Here is an 18,528-nt window from a genome sequence, read left to right as displayed (position 1 = left end):
ACAGTGCCTATCATGCCGTCCCCAGCACTGCACTGGAACACTGACCACATCCTGGTCCACCTTATTCCTGCATACAGGCAGAAATTAAAGCTCTGTAAACCTGTTGTGAGGATATCAAATCGGTGGACCACTGAAGCTAAGGAGAACCTTCGGGCGTGTTTGGATTGTACTGACTGGATGAGTTCACAGAGGCTGTGACATCCTACATCAGCTTCTGTGAGGACTGCTGTGTACCATCACGCACCAGGGTGAGTTATAACAATGACAAACCCTGATTCACAGCTAAACTCAGACAGCTAAGGATGGAAAAGGAAGAAGTGTTTAGGAGTTGAGACAGGGACAGGTTTAGCAAGGTGATGAGAGAAGCTAAACGACTGTACACTAAGAAACACCAGTTCTCAACGACTCTGCTTCTGTCTGGAAGGAGCTCAGATCCACCTCTATCCACCCTGGAGTACTGTGTTGATCATCTGTCTGTGGTGTTCATAGATATCTTTAACACATGCCAAGTGCCAGCCTGCTTCAAATCCTCCACCATAATACCCGTCCCCAAAATACCAAGGACCACAGGACTTAATGACTATAGACCTGTCGCCCTGACCTCTTTGGTAATAAAGTCTTTTGAGCGCCTTGTGTTCCACTGTGTTCCAGATCCACTCCTGGACCCCCTGCAGACACGATGACGATGCAGCAAACATGGCCATCATCCTCCAGCACCTTGACTCCTCAGGAACCTACGCCAGGATCCTGTTTGTGGATTTCAGCTCTGCCTTCAACACTATCATCCCAGCTCTGCTGCAGGACAAGCTCTCCCAGCTGAGTGTGCCTGACTTCACCTGCAGGTGGATCACAGATGTCCTGTCCGAGAGGAGGCAGCATGTGAGGCTGGGGTAACATGGGGATCATTGACTCCTGGACCATCAGCACTGGCTCCCCCTAAGGCTGCGTTCTTTCCCCTCTACTCCCCTTCCTGTACACCAACAGCTGCACCTCCAGTCACCAGTCTGTCAAACTCCTGACGTTTGCGGATGACACCACCTTCAATGGGCTCATCTCTGATGGGGATAAGTCTGCCTACAGGTGGGAGATTGACCACCTGGTGACCTGTTGCAGTCACAACAACCTGGAGCTCAACACAGTGGAAATGGTTGTGGATTACAGAAAGAACCCAGCCCCAACCGCCCCCATCACCCTGTGTGACACTATGGAGTCCTTCTGCTTCCTGGGTACCATCATCACCCAGGACCTCAAGTGGCAGCTGAACATAAGTTCCCTCACCAAGAAAGCCCAGCAGAGGATGTACTTCCTGCAGCAGCTGAAGAAATTCAACCTGCCAAAGACAATGACGGTGCACTACTTTGCCATCACTGAGTCCATCCACATCTCCTTCATCACCATCTGGTACGCTGCTGCCACTGCCAAGGACAATGGCAGACTGCAGCTTATCATTCACACCGCAGAGAAGATGATTGGCTGCAATCTACTTTCCTTTCAGAACCTGCACACCTCAGGGTCCTGGAGGCGAATGACTGTGGCTGATCCCTCCCACTCAGACACACAAACTGTTTCAGACACTCAGGACCAAAACCTCACACCACAAAAACAGTTTCTTTCTATCTGCAGCTGGCCTCATCAACAAGGCCCGGGACCCCCACTGATTTCAACATCTGAAAGGTCATTTCAAACACAATCTGACCAGCATTTTGTTGAAAGCATTGAATCTAGAGCAAACAAATAAAATAAGCATATTACATGACAATATGCGTGTACCACTAAACAGCTACATAAGAAACACTATAAGCGACAAAATGACACAGTTGTTTGTGCTAAGGACAAAAATTTAGGGCAAAGGTGGGTATAACAGCAAGGGCAGCTTACTGTAGCCTCAAGCTAACCTTTATACAACATGTTTATGATTCCCTTTTATTTAATTTGACTGCTGCACACTTGTTTCAGATAAACAAATACGTTTTTCAGATCCTGTGCAATAACAGTCCGGCCAGTGGCCCTGGAATGCCCCATTCAGCCCTGCTGTGGAGGAGTAGCAGTTTTCACTACTTCCTGAACAAAAGCCAAGTACTGTATGTGCGTGATCTGTGCTTTGACGTTTCCCTTCTCTTTTTTCCATTATTGCCCGAGTCTTTTAACTGCTCTAGTAAAGGGACATTACAACCTTCAAGGGGAGCCAGCCACGCACCTTGGAAGGATTAAGAAGCTGTTTTGTTTTATGTTCCAGAGTAAATAGCGGTGTAAAATGGCTATTTAAGTTGCATGTGCATACATACATCTCCATGTAAATACATACACATGGGCGCAGGATTACTCATCCAATTGGGAGAATGTACACGATACACACATACACACACAAACACACACACATATAAAATGGTCAGTTTAAAAATCAGTCTTTGAATGCCTTGAAGTCATAGAACACTGACGGTCACACAGAAATGGGTTTCATCTCACCTGTTTTCACAATTATTTACCCATACTGGCAGCCTTAAGAACTAAATGGTGTGAGTCTTTCCCAGGAAATATCCTGTGCTGCATAAAAAAGTGTGAACAGTACTAAGCATCATTATCTTTGTCTGTGGATTTGAGCTGTGGGTTTGAGCTAATCAATAATGCTAATGCTTTAGAAGTTCTTTTAGCAGATCATATAATGCACAGTTGTAGTTGTGTGGAAACATTGCATGTTCAAATTTCCATTGAAAATAGCTGCCAGCTGCTGGAAAAGAGGTTGATGAGAGCAGTGGAAGTGGCCCAAAACAGTTAATGCTAAAGCGCTCTGTAGAGCTGAGAGGAACTGCAGAGTTGGGTGATAATTCTCTGTGAGTTCATCGCTTCAAGGGGACCCGTTCACATTACATATAGTAATTTGATCAATTGTTAATATAAGACTATTAATTAGTGCAGCTTTATGTTAAGTTGTTCTTTTGATTAGGCATTTGCATTTAACAACTACAGTATGAACTGGCGCTAACCTAGCAGATTTTTAGTGTAACGGCATACGGGTCATGGGTTGGTGAAAACCTGAATTTAACTTAAAAACCATTTTAAGTTGCTTAAAATGTACTCATCTCTCTCTATCTCCATACATCTCTTTGTCAGGCATCTTAAGTATCTGGGCTAACAAGGGCTGCTAGGTAACAGCAGGGAAACCACTGTGTGGTTAGCCAACAACAGTACAATACAACACTTCCCCCCCATCAAACCTTCCCACCCCTCCACCCACATGCATACACACACAACTCATCTCTCTCTCTTCATTTCCTTTTGTTTATGTATGTCTTTGTCACCCTGTAAGAGACCCAACTGACCCACTAATGTGCCTTGCCAACCAAACAACAACCCTGATGCAGCTGAAACCAGATTATTCTAGTTCTCTGTGGTGACGCACTGAGGGAGCAGAGAGAGGGTGGCGGGTGGCTCAGCTTTATTACAGCACGCATACACCTACACACACACAAGTTTCAAAGTGGAGAGTCAAGTGCCTCAGGCAGGGGGTGTCCCCTGGGTTTCGGTCTCTTTCTCTCTTTAAGTTTGAAATCAAGCGCTTGGCTGTGGGGCAAAAATGTACTCTACCTGTTGATAGTCACAGTGTCAATAGACAGTGGGGGTAACAGTGGTAAAAGAGAAAGAAGTGAAATCCAAAATTTTAACAAGCATCAGACAGAGGAAATAAAAGTGTAGAGCACTACAAAAGAGGGTAAAGAGAGCTGGAGATTAAGCTAAAGAAAGGCAAATAAGGGATGAGGTATACAAAGGAGATAAGAAAGCTAGAAACAGAGGTAAAGAAGAGGTAAAAAAATAAAGCACACTGAGTGAAACAGAAGAGGAAGAAACAAAAAGACTGTGAATGAAGATAAAATTAACATAAATAAAGGAAAAGAGAAGTGACAGAGGGAAACAACTGAGAATAAGGTAAAACAAGAGAGATGAGGAAAGGAAGGAGACACCAAGAAGAAACTGGAGAACTAACAGCAGTAAGGTAGCCTGAGTGTGTGTTGGGGATGGATAGTGACAGCAGGGTGGTACTACAACAGGGTCATGTCCTTGCTTGTGTAACCACTGCCCTCTACACCATGTGCTGTAGGGCAGAATTGATTGGATCAGATACCCACAGTGGTACGCTTACATCAACAGATGGTTCTACGCAGCTCAGGAGCAGTAAAACGCACATACAGTATGCAACTAAAAGTCCATGACCTCCCATGTTAGCCGCATGTAGGCCATATCTAGCTACCAGTCTTGAGATTACAAAAACACCCTGGCAGAGCTGTGATAGGACACTTTCTCTGAGGGCATATACTGTATGTCTTGCATATTGTTGTGGACATCACAATGACGTTGACATTGTCGTGAATGTGATGTCATATACTGTATGTAATCTTCAGTGGAGCTTTGTAGAAGGGTTTGATAATGGCCAATTCATAATAGAATTTATCTCATTGCACTTTTCCTATAGAGCAGGTCTAGACTGTACTCTTTATAATATTATTTACAGTGACCCAACAATTCCCACCATGAGCAAGCTCTTGGCGACAGTGGCAAGGAAAAACTTCCTTTTAAAAGCAGAAACCTCGAGCAGAACCAGACTCAGGGTGGGCAGCCATCTGCCGCTGCTGGTTGGGTAATGAGTTTTTATTGAGGGCATGGCACTGTTTATCCAGTATTTAAATGTGTAGAGGTGGCATTTAGACGTGTGTGATTTAGTTTTGTTTTGCTACTTAATTGCTAATTATAGCCACAAAATCCCATAGAAAAGTTATTTTAGCATCTTTAAATAAAGTTCTTGGTTATAGAAAACTCAAGACAATCCCAGTGTAAATTGGTGCAGTTTATGTGTTTCTTTCAGCTTCATCTCAGTGTCCGCTGGTTGGATCCATTGTTGTCTGTCACAGCATCTTATTTGATACTACCACTAGGGGTGCCAGACTCAAGAATTTTCAAACTGTACACATAATTAGCCTGATAATCCGACTGAATTGCCATTTTGTTTCACTTCATTCGTTTAGCCTGACACTGTCAGCAAGATATGTATTCTTAATTCCACTTACTACACTCTGATTGGTATTGTTTTCTAACCAGGTGAAATAGCCGTCAGTTGGCACCAGAACCATTTGAATCGCTGAACACATCAGGGAGTGGTTCACTGGTTTGAAACCAGGCTAACACATGTAAAACACATTGTAAAATAGCAAAAGCATGTTTTTGATAAAAAATACAGCATACTTTTCAAATGTACAATATATAAAAGCTCAGATACTAGGTGTGTGGAAAGCATGAATCTCTTACTGTAAAACTTTATATTTCAAAGCATTAAGAACAAAAGGAGCATCAGTTTGAGTCCTTGTTTCATAGGGAAAATTTCCTAAGTTGTTAATGAGAAACTCCTTCACCAAATACTGTAAAGGTGCTTTTGAGTACCTGTTTGCTTCGGTAAACTTTTCCAACCAAATCTAACTCACTACTCAAATATAGTTATGAGTGTGGATGGGAAAGTGTAGATTCCTCTGTATTGTGGAGTAGCATGACAGCATGAGGTTATAAATACAACCTTCTAATGACTGAATCTGTGATGTACTGTAGTTACAAACAAGTTATAAATTAACAGGAAGACCTGACTTACATGAGTGGAGAAAAATAACAAATGCAGATACTTAAATACAGGGCAAGAAAGCTCATTGAAAGGTTTGATGAATATGGAAATTATGTAAATCATATGCTATGGCCTTCACAGTCACCACATCTCAACCCAACTGAATATCTATGGGAGATTTTGAAGCTACGTGTTAGACCGTGCTCTCCAACATCATCACCAAAACACCAAAAGAAAGAAAATCTTTTGGAAGAATGCTGTTCATCCCCCAAGTAGAGTTCTAGAGACTTTGGGAATCTGTGCCAAGTTAAACACTGAAGCTGTTCTGGAGGCCTGTGGTGGCCCAAGACACTTTATGTTGGTTTTGTCATGTAATTTGTCACCCATTTCTATGCCACATAAACCACATAAAATCAAAGATACAGCAGGCTTACCCTGTCCATTGGAGTAGTAGATCCACTTCTCTTTCACCTGCGTTGGAGGCGCAGATGGTTTTTTCTGAATTGCCTTCTCCATGATGCTGCTAGGGTCCTGCATGGGGCCTTTCTTCAGTACACGAGAGCTCCGCTTCACGCTGCAGACCACAATCACCACCAGCACCAGTAGGAGCAGCAGCACTATCATCCAGGGAAGGTGCTCGTTGATGTCAAAGTGATTATGGGTGCTTGGTCTTGGTGACCCCCTGCGAGTGGGCCTGTAGTAGCTGGAAACCCCACCTCCCCCACCTCCGCTCCCCTGCCCGGCTACCTTGCTGATACCTGTCCTAACCCTGACTACCTCTGTACCCTCCAGACCCTCCATCGCCCTCTTGCTGGGGCCAGGCACAGGGTCAGAACTGGGTTGCCTCTGCTGGTGCTCAAGGTCCATCAGTTGCGGTGGAGTCCGTGGGGGATCACGATTTGCTGGGGTGGGAGCGCCAGGCCAGCTGAGGAGTAGACCCTCTGCAAGGTGGTCTTCCCCACCCGGGTTTTCCCTCAGTTGAATGGCTGCTGACTTGCTGTAGGTACCTGTGATGAGAGACCAAGAGATAAATGAAGACAAAGCAAGCAAGAAAAGAGATGAGAGACAACACAGTAAGCAAAGAGACAAGATAGTAAAGTAAGAGATGAAAGACAACAGAGAGAGAGAGAGAGAGATAATTCAATTCTCTCACTTGAGAGATTTTCTAAATCCAGACAATGAAAACAGAAGGCATCACGGGAGGGAATCCTAACACTTTAATCCATGCAAGTAATCTGGCACACAAAAACCTCCCTCTTCTCGTTTTCACTCTCTGCTTTCCCTGCTGATTTCCTCCATCCTTGGATAGGAAGCGTACTCCAAACTGGAGCCTGACTAATACTGGATTTTTGAGGCCGATATTGATATTTGAGAGTTTAAAAATCAGAAAACAACCGGTGCAACGGTATGATGTAATTAATATGACATTTTTACATTTTACAAATTAAAAGAGAACAAGTAAAACCTCAAACAATAGAAAACCATGTATAAAATGTGATGGAAATATGACATTTCTGTTTGTTTCATGTATTGTATTATAATTGAGGAACGTTACAATGGAAGTTTTTATTGGATTTGAAGTTATATCTACAAAGTACAGAGTGATTTGCAAATATGCATAACTTATTCTGTAAAACATATTTTAATTTCACATAAAAATTATATATGTTTTACAAATGTAAATAGTTGCACCACAACAAATACATGTAAAGTGATATTTACACATTTGTGGATCCATTTTTACATGTGAAACGGGTTTTGCACATTTGTAGATTTCTTCCTGTCAGCTTGTGGGCCACGTGACATTTGTGACTTCCCTCCTATTTATTTGTGGAATTTTGTCCAATTCGTACCGCAGCAGATCTGTAGAAAGGAATCCGCAAATTGAGCTGCAGTTACTAGCTACACCCTCACATGAGCTGATGGAACTACAGTCTGTACTGGAAGAAGAGTCATCTGTAGACCCACCCCTACTCTGCTTCTGATTGGCTATACTGTTCCAGGCCCCTGGAACAGTATAGAACAGAAGCAATCAATGTCAATATCAGCCAACATATATGCAGATACCAATATATTTTTGATAAGCTAAATTAGCTGATGTGTTGGTTGGGCTCTACTCCAAAGTAAATCAAATGTGGAGTGTTCTTAAAGGTTTTAGAACTGCTGTTGAAATATGATGTAGACATCTATGCCAGATGGAGGAGCTTGTACATTACAGTTGAAACAGAAATTACTCTTGAGCTCCTCAAAGCAAACAGTAAACTGAAAACTTGCATGACTCAGACATGGATACCAGTGTTATACTCACAGCACTAGATTGGTTAATATAGTGTAAAATTATGTTAAAAAAATGACACAGGATTGAAATGAATTATCTACTGGGGAGTTATCTGATCATTATGTTATCATCACTCAAAATCATCAGTGAGAATCCTGGTGTATTCCCTAATCGGCCTCTACTCACTTCCATCGCGCTGAGGCCCATCTGTGCTCCACCTCGTAATCTCACAGCTGTTAAAGTCTGAATTGCTCACCCCACAGTCTGCTCCTTGATTAAACTTAAGCAAGGGCAAATCTAATCAGACTTAGGCTTCAATTGTAGGAATAATTTGAAAAAAAAAATAGCTGCTTAACAATTAACAGCCAAACAAATCTCTGTAATCTGTTGAAATGGGAAAAGATCAAGTAGGATTGCTACATTTGACATAAACAACAGCAGGGACAGTGTTTTCAGACATGGGAACAAACTGTAATGGTCAGTATATATTAGTGCATCATTAACCTCTATTGATTATGGATGTGGCTGCTACCACTTCCCTGCTGCTCGCTCAGTGCCTGTGAACTGCTGCTAATGGGATTGGTGTTGTATAATGACATTAGATCATAAATGGGCTGCTGCTTTTTAGGATTGTCACTTGAATGTGTATTAATCCCTCTCATCCTCTTATCATCAGACAGGTACGCAGGTGCAGGTCTAATCCCGAAATTAAGGCTGATGTTTTGGCTGGCAGCAAGAAGTCTTTAACATACAAAGTCAAGTTTTAGAGTAATAGAAGACTTTCAGGGGATGTAGTGCACCCTCTGCAGCCACAGTGGAAGTCCTCAGCTTTTGAGTAACAGTGATTGCAGATATATGTGATTCTCCATGCAATATGTAGTGGTCTAAATACAACTAAAGATTCACACTAATTAAATTGTCATGTTAAATGCATTTATCTTAATATCTTGGTCAAAATGAGACAGAGCATAAACTGGTGAATACATCTAAATTTCAATCTTCTAATCTTCCAGCTATTTGCTGACATGGACAGCAGATAACGTACCATGATACAGTAGAGTGGCAGACTGATTTAGTAAATAAATCCACAGAAACTGTATGTTCTCACAAAGTAATACAATTTAAATGCTGAAAATAAAATATTTCCCAAAGATGGTTACTTACAACAAAAAAATATATATTTTCAGTCTTTCAGTAGTGATATGATATGCCACCTTATTGGGCATGTGACAATCTTAAGTTTAATACATTAAAATTTTCACAATATGATCATGTTGGCAAAAACCATCTTAGTATATGATATGTTATTGGTAATTATTGAAAGGAGATGAATATATTCAAACTGTGTTTAAACATACTTTCAGTGGATAAAAAATTACTCTAGTCCATGATGAGGGTTATGTAGATATGTCATTAACATGTGGCTTTTACACTTTAAACGTTTTACCAGATTTTAAGGATAAAGTTCCCTTCTCTCTTTTTCTGTCTATGCTGAAAACAACACACTTGTTTCTCCACCGTCACTGCCAGACTATAGTTTGGCTTTTATCACTGCTGTTATTGTTCTGTAAAGTGGTTAAAGTATATATTGCCCAGTCCTATTCCCACCCTCTCTACTAACAGTAAAAGACGAGTGAAAAATAACAGTCATGAGTGCGTAACACCCACATCCCCCACCCCCACTTTCCCTCTTACAGCACAGACAGGGTCAAATTAACTGGCTGAGAAGCCATCGATCCCATGCCAACACAAACAGCGGTGACAGTATTATAGGTGTGGGGGTCTATGTAGGGAGGAGGGGTAAGCTGGCTATGTATGGTTGATTCTCAGAAATGACTGGCTGACTGACTGAGACAAGACTAATGTAAAAACAGTAAGTGAGATGGAGAGGGAGGGATGAAGGATAGGAATAGGAATAGGAAGACAAAAAAGAAAGGGAAGGATTTTTCACATTCTCTGATCTAAAGTTATGGTGGTAAGGAGGTAAGGAGCAGGGAAAAGGGGGGTGAAAGAGGAAGACAGAAATACACATAACTCTTCCTGACCACAAATAGTAACATTCCTGAGATAGGGAGCTGCCACCAGTTTGTTTCCATGCCTACGAATGTCCTTCCTTTTAGGAATTCCAACAGGAAAAAAAAACATGTGTCACTGAAGTAATGATGCTGCATTTTATACACAAAAATCTGAACATGATATAAAACAATAAATATCATGTCAAAAATATTTAGCACTGAATGAATTTAATTGAGTTATATAGTAACAGTGAATGTAAGAAAAATTACATTAAGTCAATTTTAATTTACAGACTGTTCCATTCACTCTTTTTAAAATCTAGAATTATGCAGGATAAGGGGTACATTTATATATATATTTCATAATATTATGTATAATATTTTATATCAAACTGATGCTACTTTATTATAGGGAAAAAGTATAAATTAATCTTATGTATGGAGTGGAGCAGGGAGGCAGTTAGCATAGTTTAAATTGAAGAATGGAGGCAGAGGGAAACAGCTAGAAAGTACTTCTACCAGCACCTCTTAAGATCACTAAATTAACACATTATAATGTCTTTGTTCAATCCGTACACAAACAGAAATGTGAAAATAACTGAATAACTAAATGTTTTTGGTTTTAGGGGTAGTTATGTGTTGTAACTACTTCTCCACATACTCAGGCTAGCAACCCACGCTATGGCCGAAGATGGTGCACAGAATGGATGAATGAATTAACACCCTCTTAAATAACAAATTGTTTTCATTTCTGTTTGTGTGACAAACGAGATACAACGTGTTAATTAGTCAGCTTTAGAGTTGCTGGTACACGCATTTGTGAGCTTCTAAGAGAGCCAGGCTAGCCGTTTCCCCCTGCTTCCACTCTTTAAGCGAAGCTAGGCTGATCGCCTCCTGACTCCCGTTACGTACTAAATGCCCAGACAAGAGACTGGCATCTTCTCATCTACACTCCCAAAATGTTTAACTATGGGGTTGCCACTGAAATGAATGAGGAAAGTACATCCATACCTTATAACTGTTATTAGGCTGATTCAGTGCATTTCTGGGGCTAGCCCATTTCAACAACACATTAGGAGTAATAACGCCACTATTTGATAATGAGCTATCTGAAAAGCCATATGAAAAAGATATTCACAGTAATTAACAGGGTCTCTGTTCTCACCTTTATGTACATGTCCAGCCAGTGATGATGATGGAGAGGATGAAGAAGTCATGGGTTCCTGTACAAGCACAGCCTGTACAGGCCCCAGTATAGTGGTTGTGGAGACAGACAAAGATGAAGAGGAAGTGAGGGCTGTAGAAAGGGGTCCACAGACATTATCTGTCTCTCTAGTCCCTGGTGTGAGCAGCACCTGCCCCTGAGCTTGGCAGTTTGTGTGGGTTCGGCACTTCACTGCACTCGACTCCATATCTGAGAAAGTTCCCTTGGTACACGGCTTACAGAGCACATCCTCTGATTCACTGCCCCGCTTTCTTACCCTGGTCCCTGGAGGGCACAGCGAGTGGGGCTTACACTCTGTGCCACCATCTACTGACAAGAAGCTGTTGGGGGGACATTTGCACACTCGGTCCTGGGTGGCCGTGCAGAGAGCTTTCTCAATGAAGCCCGCAGGACATGGAGCCCGACACCGATGGCATTGCTGGACCCCGTTCTCACCCCGTGTGAAGGTGCCTTCAGGGCAGGGGCTGCACTCTCTCACAGCTGTTGGGGAGCAGTGGACGGACACATAGGTGCCTGCTGGGCACTTGTCGCAGACCAGCTGGGTGCCCGAGTCAGGGTCGGTGTGCTGATAGTGGCGAGGAGAGAGGAGGGGCTGGTCAGCTGGGCTGGCTGTGGTCAAAACCCGAACTGAGATGTCAACCACCAATGTACATAAAAGCTGAGAAGAGAAGAAAGTGTGGAAGTTAAAGAGAAATTTTAAAAATGACAATAGTATTTTTTAAAGATGTAGTAGACAAGATTTTTATGCAAGTCTGAAGCCCCACAGTCATTACACCCCACATTATAGTCATAATCCTCCAGTCCATAATCCGCAATCCCCCCAAAAAATGAAATGGGAATTTTAGCCAAAGGATGGTGCTAGAAGAACAATCAAGAGGACACCAAAATCAGTAGGAATTCTGATTCAGAGACCATAAATATCCACAGATTTCACAGCTGACCAAAAGTTGTTAAGATACTGTATCTTGTTCTTAGTCAAAGGGGCTGGATAAATGGACAGACAGATGGACAGCTGGCTAGACAGAGCAACCAACAGAAAGGACCAAAAGCGCCGCATTGCAACCTAATTGAGACTACTGTTCCCTCTGTTTGCCCAAATTCATTTTTAATATTGGGTTTTTCATACACTGATCAGGTCACAAAAGACCCACAAAACTAAAGCATGACATGATCTAATCCAAAACTGTTTCCTGACCAGCAGTGAGAAAACTTTACACACCAAGTTAATATGTGTACAGAGAGGTGAGATGGGAAGAGCTCTATGTTGGAGGAAATGTGGAGAACAGCTGGCAGATCATATATTTTGGAGCTGTACAGTCATTCAGTCATACTGACTATACAGAACATTTTTGGTGACAGAATTGACTGTTCTTTCTCTATAATCTATTTGGGCAATATTGCAGCTCATTTATTGGTGCAAGACAAATATCTATTAAAGATACTATTAGCAGCCAGCAAGAAAGCTGTAACATGAAAATGGTTACAGAACGAAACTCCAACAAAGGCTGACTGGACAGATATTGTGACTAATGTTGGAGAGTCAAGTATGGAGAGAATGACTTTTTCGATAAATCTATGGGTTGATAAATTCTTGCAATATTGGGAAAAATGGATTGTGTTTGTGACCTCATGAGATGAGGTCACAAACACAATCCATTTATATAAATATAAAGTATTAAAAAAATAAACATCACAGCCAGGCAAGCAGACATGAGTGTGCTGTGTCAGGTTACAAGGACTCTGGCAAGCCCAATTTCCAATGCTGCCATTTAGGTTCCCAATGTATGAAGCTGCTTTGATGAAATTTCTAGAGAAATATCCCTTTTAGAAACCCATTTAATCGAACATCATTTAACTTACTCACTCACCTGACTCATCCTGGCCCTCTGAAGTTGAGTGCCCAGCAGGGCATATTCACTTTACAACCACATATGACTCTGGCTTTCATCTGTGTGTGTGTGTGTGTGTGTGTGTTTTTTGTTTGTTTGTTTTTCAGGCTCTCCTCTCACCTCTGCTGGGAAGCCAACAGCTCACTAGGTTTAGGGGAATAACCTCACATGTCTAACTTAACACACACACACACACACACACACACACACACACACATACACACAAACTGACTGAGTCAGAGCAATAACATCAGGAAGACTGACTGGTGAAGAAAAAATGAGGAATGATGTTTTTATTTAATTTCAATGAACTTCACTATCACCCTTGGGTGTGACGTCACCCTCTATACCCAAAATGTATGCTGCTACCTACAAACTAACCCTCTTTCTACCAAATGGAAAGGAAAAAGGAAGGTCACCTAGTGAAGATGAATGATTCCAGCTTCACTTTACTTCATAAAACTGTGTTTACATACAGCATGTGGAAGATTAAAGTCAGACCCTGGCACCTCCCTCCCAGTCACCAATGTACTTCAAGGTCTAACATGTAGTCTGCCATGTCTCGCAGCCAAGTCATGACAAGAATGTATCACTCTATTATTGTCTGACCTGACACAGCGGCCATCTCGAAAAATAACGCAAGTCTGATCCCGGACATCAGTATCACAGACATGCAAACAATTGCAGACAAACAATATCAGTAACGTCTGGTGCTCTGGGCCCCTGCCAAATCTGACCAGTGATGACATGTTTAGCCGCATGTCATCATTCCACCAATGGCTGTCGAGGTGGTTTCCAGCAACTGATGTGGGCTTTGTAGATAATTGCCAGACTTTCTGGGGAAGACCTGGTCTGATTAGGAGAGACGGCATTCATCCCACTTTGGATGGAGCAGCTCTCATATCTACAAAAAGCTGACTGAGTTTATTAGTGGACTTAAACCATGACAACATAGAGTTCAGACTAGGAGGCAGAGTTGCAGTCCTACACACTTCTTTGTGCTTCCAGAGCAGTTACCCACCCAAAACTCCTTAGTGATTGCAATAATCCAGCATAGAAGTAACAAATGCATGGACTAGTTTTTCTGCGTCATTTTGAGACAGGATGTGCCTGATTTTTGCAGTGTTACGTGGGTGAAAAAAGGCATTCCTTGAAGTTTTTTTATGTGGGAGTTTTATGTGGAGTGTCTGCCCCCCAACCACTTAAATAAATTAAATCAAAAAGAAGAGGAGTTATACGTGAAAACCAAAACAAAATTACCACCACTGACATAGAACAACAAAACAGGAGAGTTAAATGTGGATTCTTAAACATCAGATCATCTAAAGATGTACTAGTGGACGATTTAATATTGTCCCTTTTAAAGCATGCACGGAAAAGTGACTGCTGCATGTATTTTGCAAGACCTTGCAGAGCACAAAAGTGGAATTCTGGGATCAGTAATTAATGATTTGTGAGGAGATTTAGTGTTTATGACAGATATTAACCTATTTATGTGCATTTGGTCACTCCAACGTTCATAACAGGCTACAGTCCATCTGTCATCACTGATGAGCCTGGTTATTATCTCTGATTAACAGATGTGTGCTCCCGCGAGGTAAGTCCATGTCAGATCAGACTGCGCAAAGTGGAGAAACAGTAACCTACAAAACAAAATAACAGAAAAATAATGAACAGATGACCCGACTTTGAGTCACAAACCTTTTTAATGTCCTCTGGACACTTCTGTTGTTGTTTTGTATTTGCAGCACATTTCTGTATTTGGTTGTGTTGTATGTTTTGCAGTGCGTTCCTCTATTTGGTTGTGTTGTGTATATTTTCAGTGTCTTTGCAGCGTGTTTTCTAAATGCTACGCAGGTGTTGTCAAATTGATGAAGATGTTTTCTGAATTTGCTTGTGTTATGTCTATTTACATGTGTTTTCTTAAGTTGCGTTGCCCTTGTGAGCCACAGTAGAAACCTGACTGGGTCATGAAGAATACGCTAAATAAATCCACTCCGCCCAGTCATATTAATACTCAATTCTCGAGGCACCGGCCGAGGAGGTGGAGTTGCAGCTACCTTCGACTCAAGTCTATTAATCAACCCTAAACCTAAACTAAATTATAACTCATTTGAAAGCCTTGTTCTTAGTCTTTCACACCCAACCTGGAAAGCATTACAGTCTATTCTATTTGTTGTAGTACCGGACTCCTGGTCCTTAATCTGAATTTTTATACATGATGCAAAAAAATTGTTATGTACAAAAATTATATTCAGTAGATTAATGAAACGGTGTAGTCCCTCATTCGTCCAGGAGTGTTCTATCGTAGAAAATGTTTCAGTCGTAGTCATCTGGACACTGTTTTCAGAATCAGAATTACGTCTTGACTACGACTGAAACCTTTTCTAGGATAGATTAGTGAATATATAAGTCATAGAAATTAAAACTATTTTACATGGGGGAGTGCTGAGGATGAATTAAGTAGTCTTACAGCCTGAGGGAAGAAGCTGCTCTGTAGTCTGGTGGTACGATAGCAGATACTTCTGTATCTCTCTACAGATGGCAGCAGGGTGAACAAGCTGTAGCTTGGGTGGGTACTGTCTTTTAGTATCCTTTGGGCTCTGCACAGGCACCTCACCTCAGTGATATCACTGATGCTCGGGAGGTTGGTACCAATGACCTCAGACACATCCCTGTAGTGCTTTTTTTAAATTCATAATGTAACCAACAGCAACATAACACTGGGCAGATAATATGGTTGAATTTATCTGAATTCTCAGAGTTTTTATCAAGTTTAGTCCTAAAAACAGATTAGTAATTATTGTAGGTGATTTTAATATTCATGTGGATGTCGATAATGCCTTAGTACTGCGTTTATCTCATTTGTAGATTCGATAGGCTTCTGTCAGAGTGTACATAAACCCACTCACTGTTTTAACCACACCCTCAACCTTGTTCTGGCAAATAGCATTGAAATTGAACATTTAATAGCCTTTCCACAGAATCCGTTTTTATCGGACCATTGTTTAATAACTTTTGAACTCCTATTACTGGACTATAAGCCATTAGGTAAAAACTCCTACTCTAGATGTCTATCTGATAGTGCTGTAGCTAAATTTAAGGAAGTGATTCCATCAGCATTTAATTCAGTGCCACGTCTCAATATAACAGAGAGACAATTAACTATGCTAATTTCAGTCCCTCCCAAATTGATCATCTTGTTGATAGTGCTGCAGGTTCACTGCAAATGACACTCGACTCTTTCGCCCCTTTAAAAAAGAAGATAATAAAACAAAGAAGGTTAGCTCCATGGTATAACCCCCAAACCCGCAAATTATAGCAAACATCGCAAAACTTGAAAGGAAATGACACTCCACCAATCTGGAAGAATCTCGTTTAGTCTGGCAAGATAGTCTTAAAACATATAGAAAAACCGTCCGTATTGCCAGAGCAGCCTACTACTCATCATTAATAGAGGAAAATAAGAACAGGTTTCTTTTCAGCACTGTAGCCAGACTGACAGAGAGTCAGAGATCTATTGAGCCATGTGTTCCTATTGCCCTCAGTAGTAACAACTTCCTGTGGTAGTCAGCCACCCTATCCTCCCCATCCCTGTGTTCTCTTTTGTACTCTCCTTCCCTTGTGTTTCTTGTGTGTCCTAGGCTTGTCTGTAGATGTGTGTGTGTGTGTGTGTGTCTTCTGGTCTGTCTCCGTGGTTTCCCGCCTGCTGCCGATCACCGGCACACCTGTCCTCTATCAACCATCAGTCTCCACAGCTTAAATACCAGGCTCTCCCACACCACCGGCGCCAGATTGTCTCCGTACACTTGTACGACTACTATGGCAAGGCGCGTCACTTAAGAAAGTTAAGTACTTTTGCTAGTATTGTTTGTTGATCCCGCTCTACTTCTGCCTCAGGATTATCCTGTGCCAGTGATCGCAGCTTCTGTCTCCTTCCGGATTTTTACCAGCCTGTCTACCCGTCTCTCCAGCCACACCGCCTTGCCTGTCTCCGTAAGCTACACCGCTGAGCCAGAACTTTTGGACCTAACCTGCTCCACGCTACTGGTTCTGCTGTCAGTCCATCTCCACACTCTGTCACTTCTGTCATTAAACTTTTCCAATTGTGATCTGCATCTGTGGGTTCGAAGATCGTACTTTACGACACTTCATGGGCTTTTTTAATGATAACATTTTTATTATTAGAGACAAAATTCATCACATTCTGCCCTCAACTGGCAACGATTTATCCTTTTAAAGACAGGAACCTTAACCTTACCTTGACCGAAATAGCTGAAAAACCTGATATATATTTAGACTGCTTTTCTTCCATCAACCTTCTCCAACTAACTCTAACAATTAGTTCATCTAAGCCACCTGTCTCTTAGACCCTATCCCAAATAGGCTGCTTAAAGATGTTTTACCCTTAGTTAGCACTTCTTTACTAGATCAATCTGTCTTTATTAACAGGTTATCTACCACAGTCCTTTAATTAAACCTCTCTTGATCCAGGGGTTCTAGCCAACTATAGACTGATATCTAACCTTCTCTTTGTCTATAAGATCTTTGAGGAAAGGAGTGTGTGTGAATTTCTGCATAACAATAGCTTATTTGAAGATTTTCAGTCAGGATTTAGAGTGCATCATAGCACAGAGACAGCACTGGTGAAAGTTACAAATTAACTTGTAACTTGTAATTGTATCAGACAAAGGACTTGTCTCTGTACTTGTCTTGCTAGATCTTAGTGCTGCATTTGCCACCATTGACCATCACATCCTATTACAGAGACTGGAATATTTAATTGGCATTAAAGGAACCGCACTAAGCTTATTTAAATTCTTTCTATCAAAATGATCTCAGTTTGTACATGTTAACAATCTGGTTCCAAATTTCTCAAAACCCAAAAATCAATAACGTCCAAGCTTATCGATACTGCTATCGAGACTTATGTCTCGATAGAGTCAAGTCATTTAACTCATCACTGGTGCACAAACATATACTGATTGTCTAATAAAGTTTTTGAATTCAACTGAAATGCCTACAAAACTACACGAAGAAGAATTGAATTGCCTCATGCCCTCGTTCACTTCATTTCTCATTTGGTCTATTGGTTTCTTGTTAGGATGGCTGAACGTGCAAAGTGATCAAAGGCTTGACTACATTTCAGAAAAGCCAAAGATAAGGAGGAAGTGAAATGCCCTTTATGTGCTAAGTAAATTTTTTGTAAGGGAGTGAACACAACGTCAATGCTAAAGCACCTCAACATTGCGCATTAGTTAAAGCCAAAATGCAGTACCTTCGAGTGTCTTCGAGTCCGAACACCGCCAGCTCCGACTGCCGTTGCGGGACAATCCTCCTACCCCACCCAAGGTATGCATGGCACACGCACCCCAACTTCCCCCAACTAACATGTCCTGTTCGTTGACAATAGTAGTCCAGTTGATAATAATCCAAAAATATGCTTTCTCTTAAAGTGACAGTACAGACATTAACCACCACTTTAGTGTGAAAACGAAATACATAATTACATAAACATA

General features: G+C 41.5%; 1 protein-coding gene across 1 annotated transcript in view; it reads right to left on the bottom strand.

Annotated features, from left to right (window-relative positions):
* The window catches only part of tnfrsf21 (tumor necrosis factor receptor superfamily, member 21), a 72,559-nt gene that overhangs the window by 39,323 nt on the left and 14,708 nt on the right, over nucleotides 1-18,528 (bottom strand). Inside the window, exons 2-3 of the mRNA XM_044169425.1 lie at nucleotides 11,061-11,778; nucleotides 6,037-6,609 (exon numbers count right to left, since the gene is read on the bottom strand). Coding sequence (XP_044025360.1) covers nucleotides 6,037-6,609; nucleotides 11,061-11,778 — 1,291 coding nt within the window. The remainder of the gene's footprint in view (nucleotides 1-6,036; nucleotides 6,610-11,060; nucleotides 11,779-18,528) is intronic.

This window comes from Siniperca chuatsi, linkage group LG16, assembly GCF_020085105.1.
Source record: "Siniperca chuatsi isolate FFG_IHB_CAS linkage group LG16, ASM2008510v1, whole genome shotgun sequence".
NCBI lineage: Eukaryota > Metazoa > Chordata > Actinopteri > Centrarchiformes > Sinipercidae > Siniperca > Siniperca chuatsi.
Note: the sequence above shows the minus strand (reverse complement) of the source record. Positions and strands in the feature narration are given on the sequence as shown.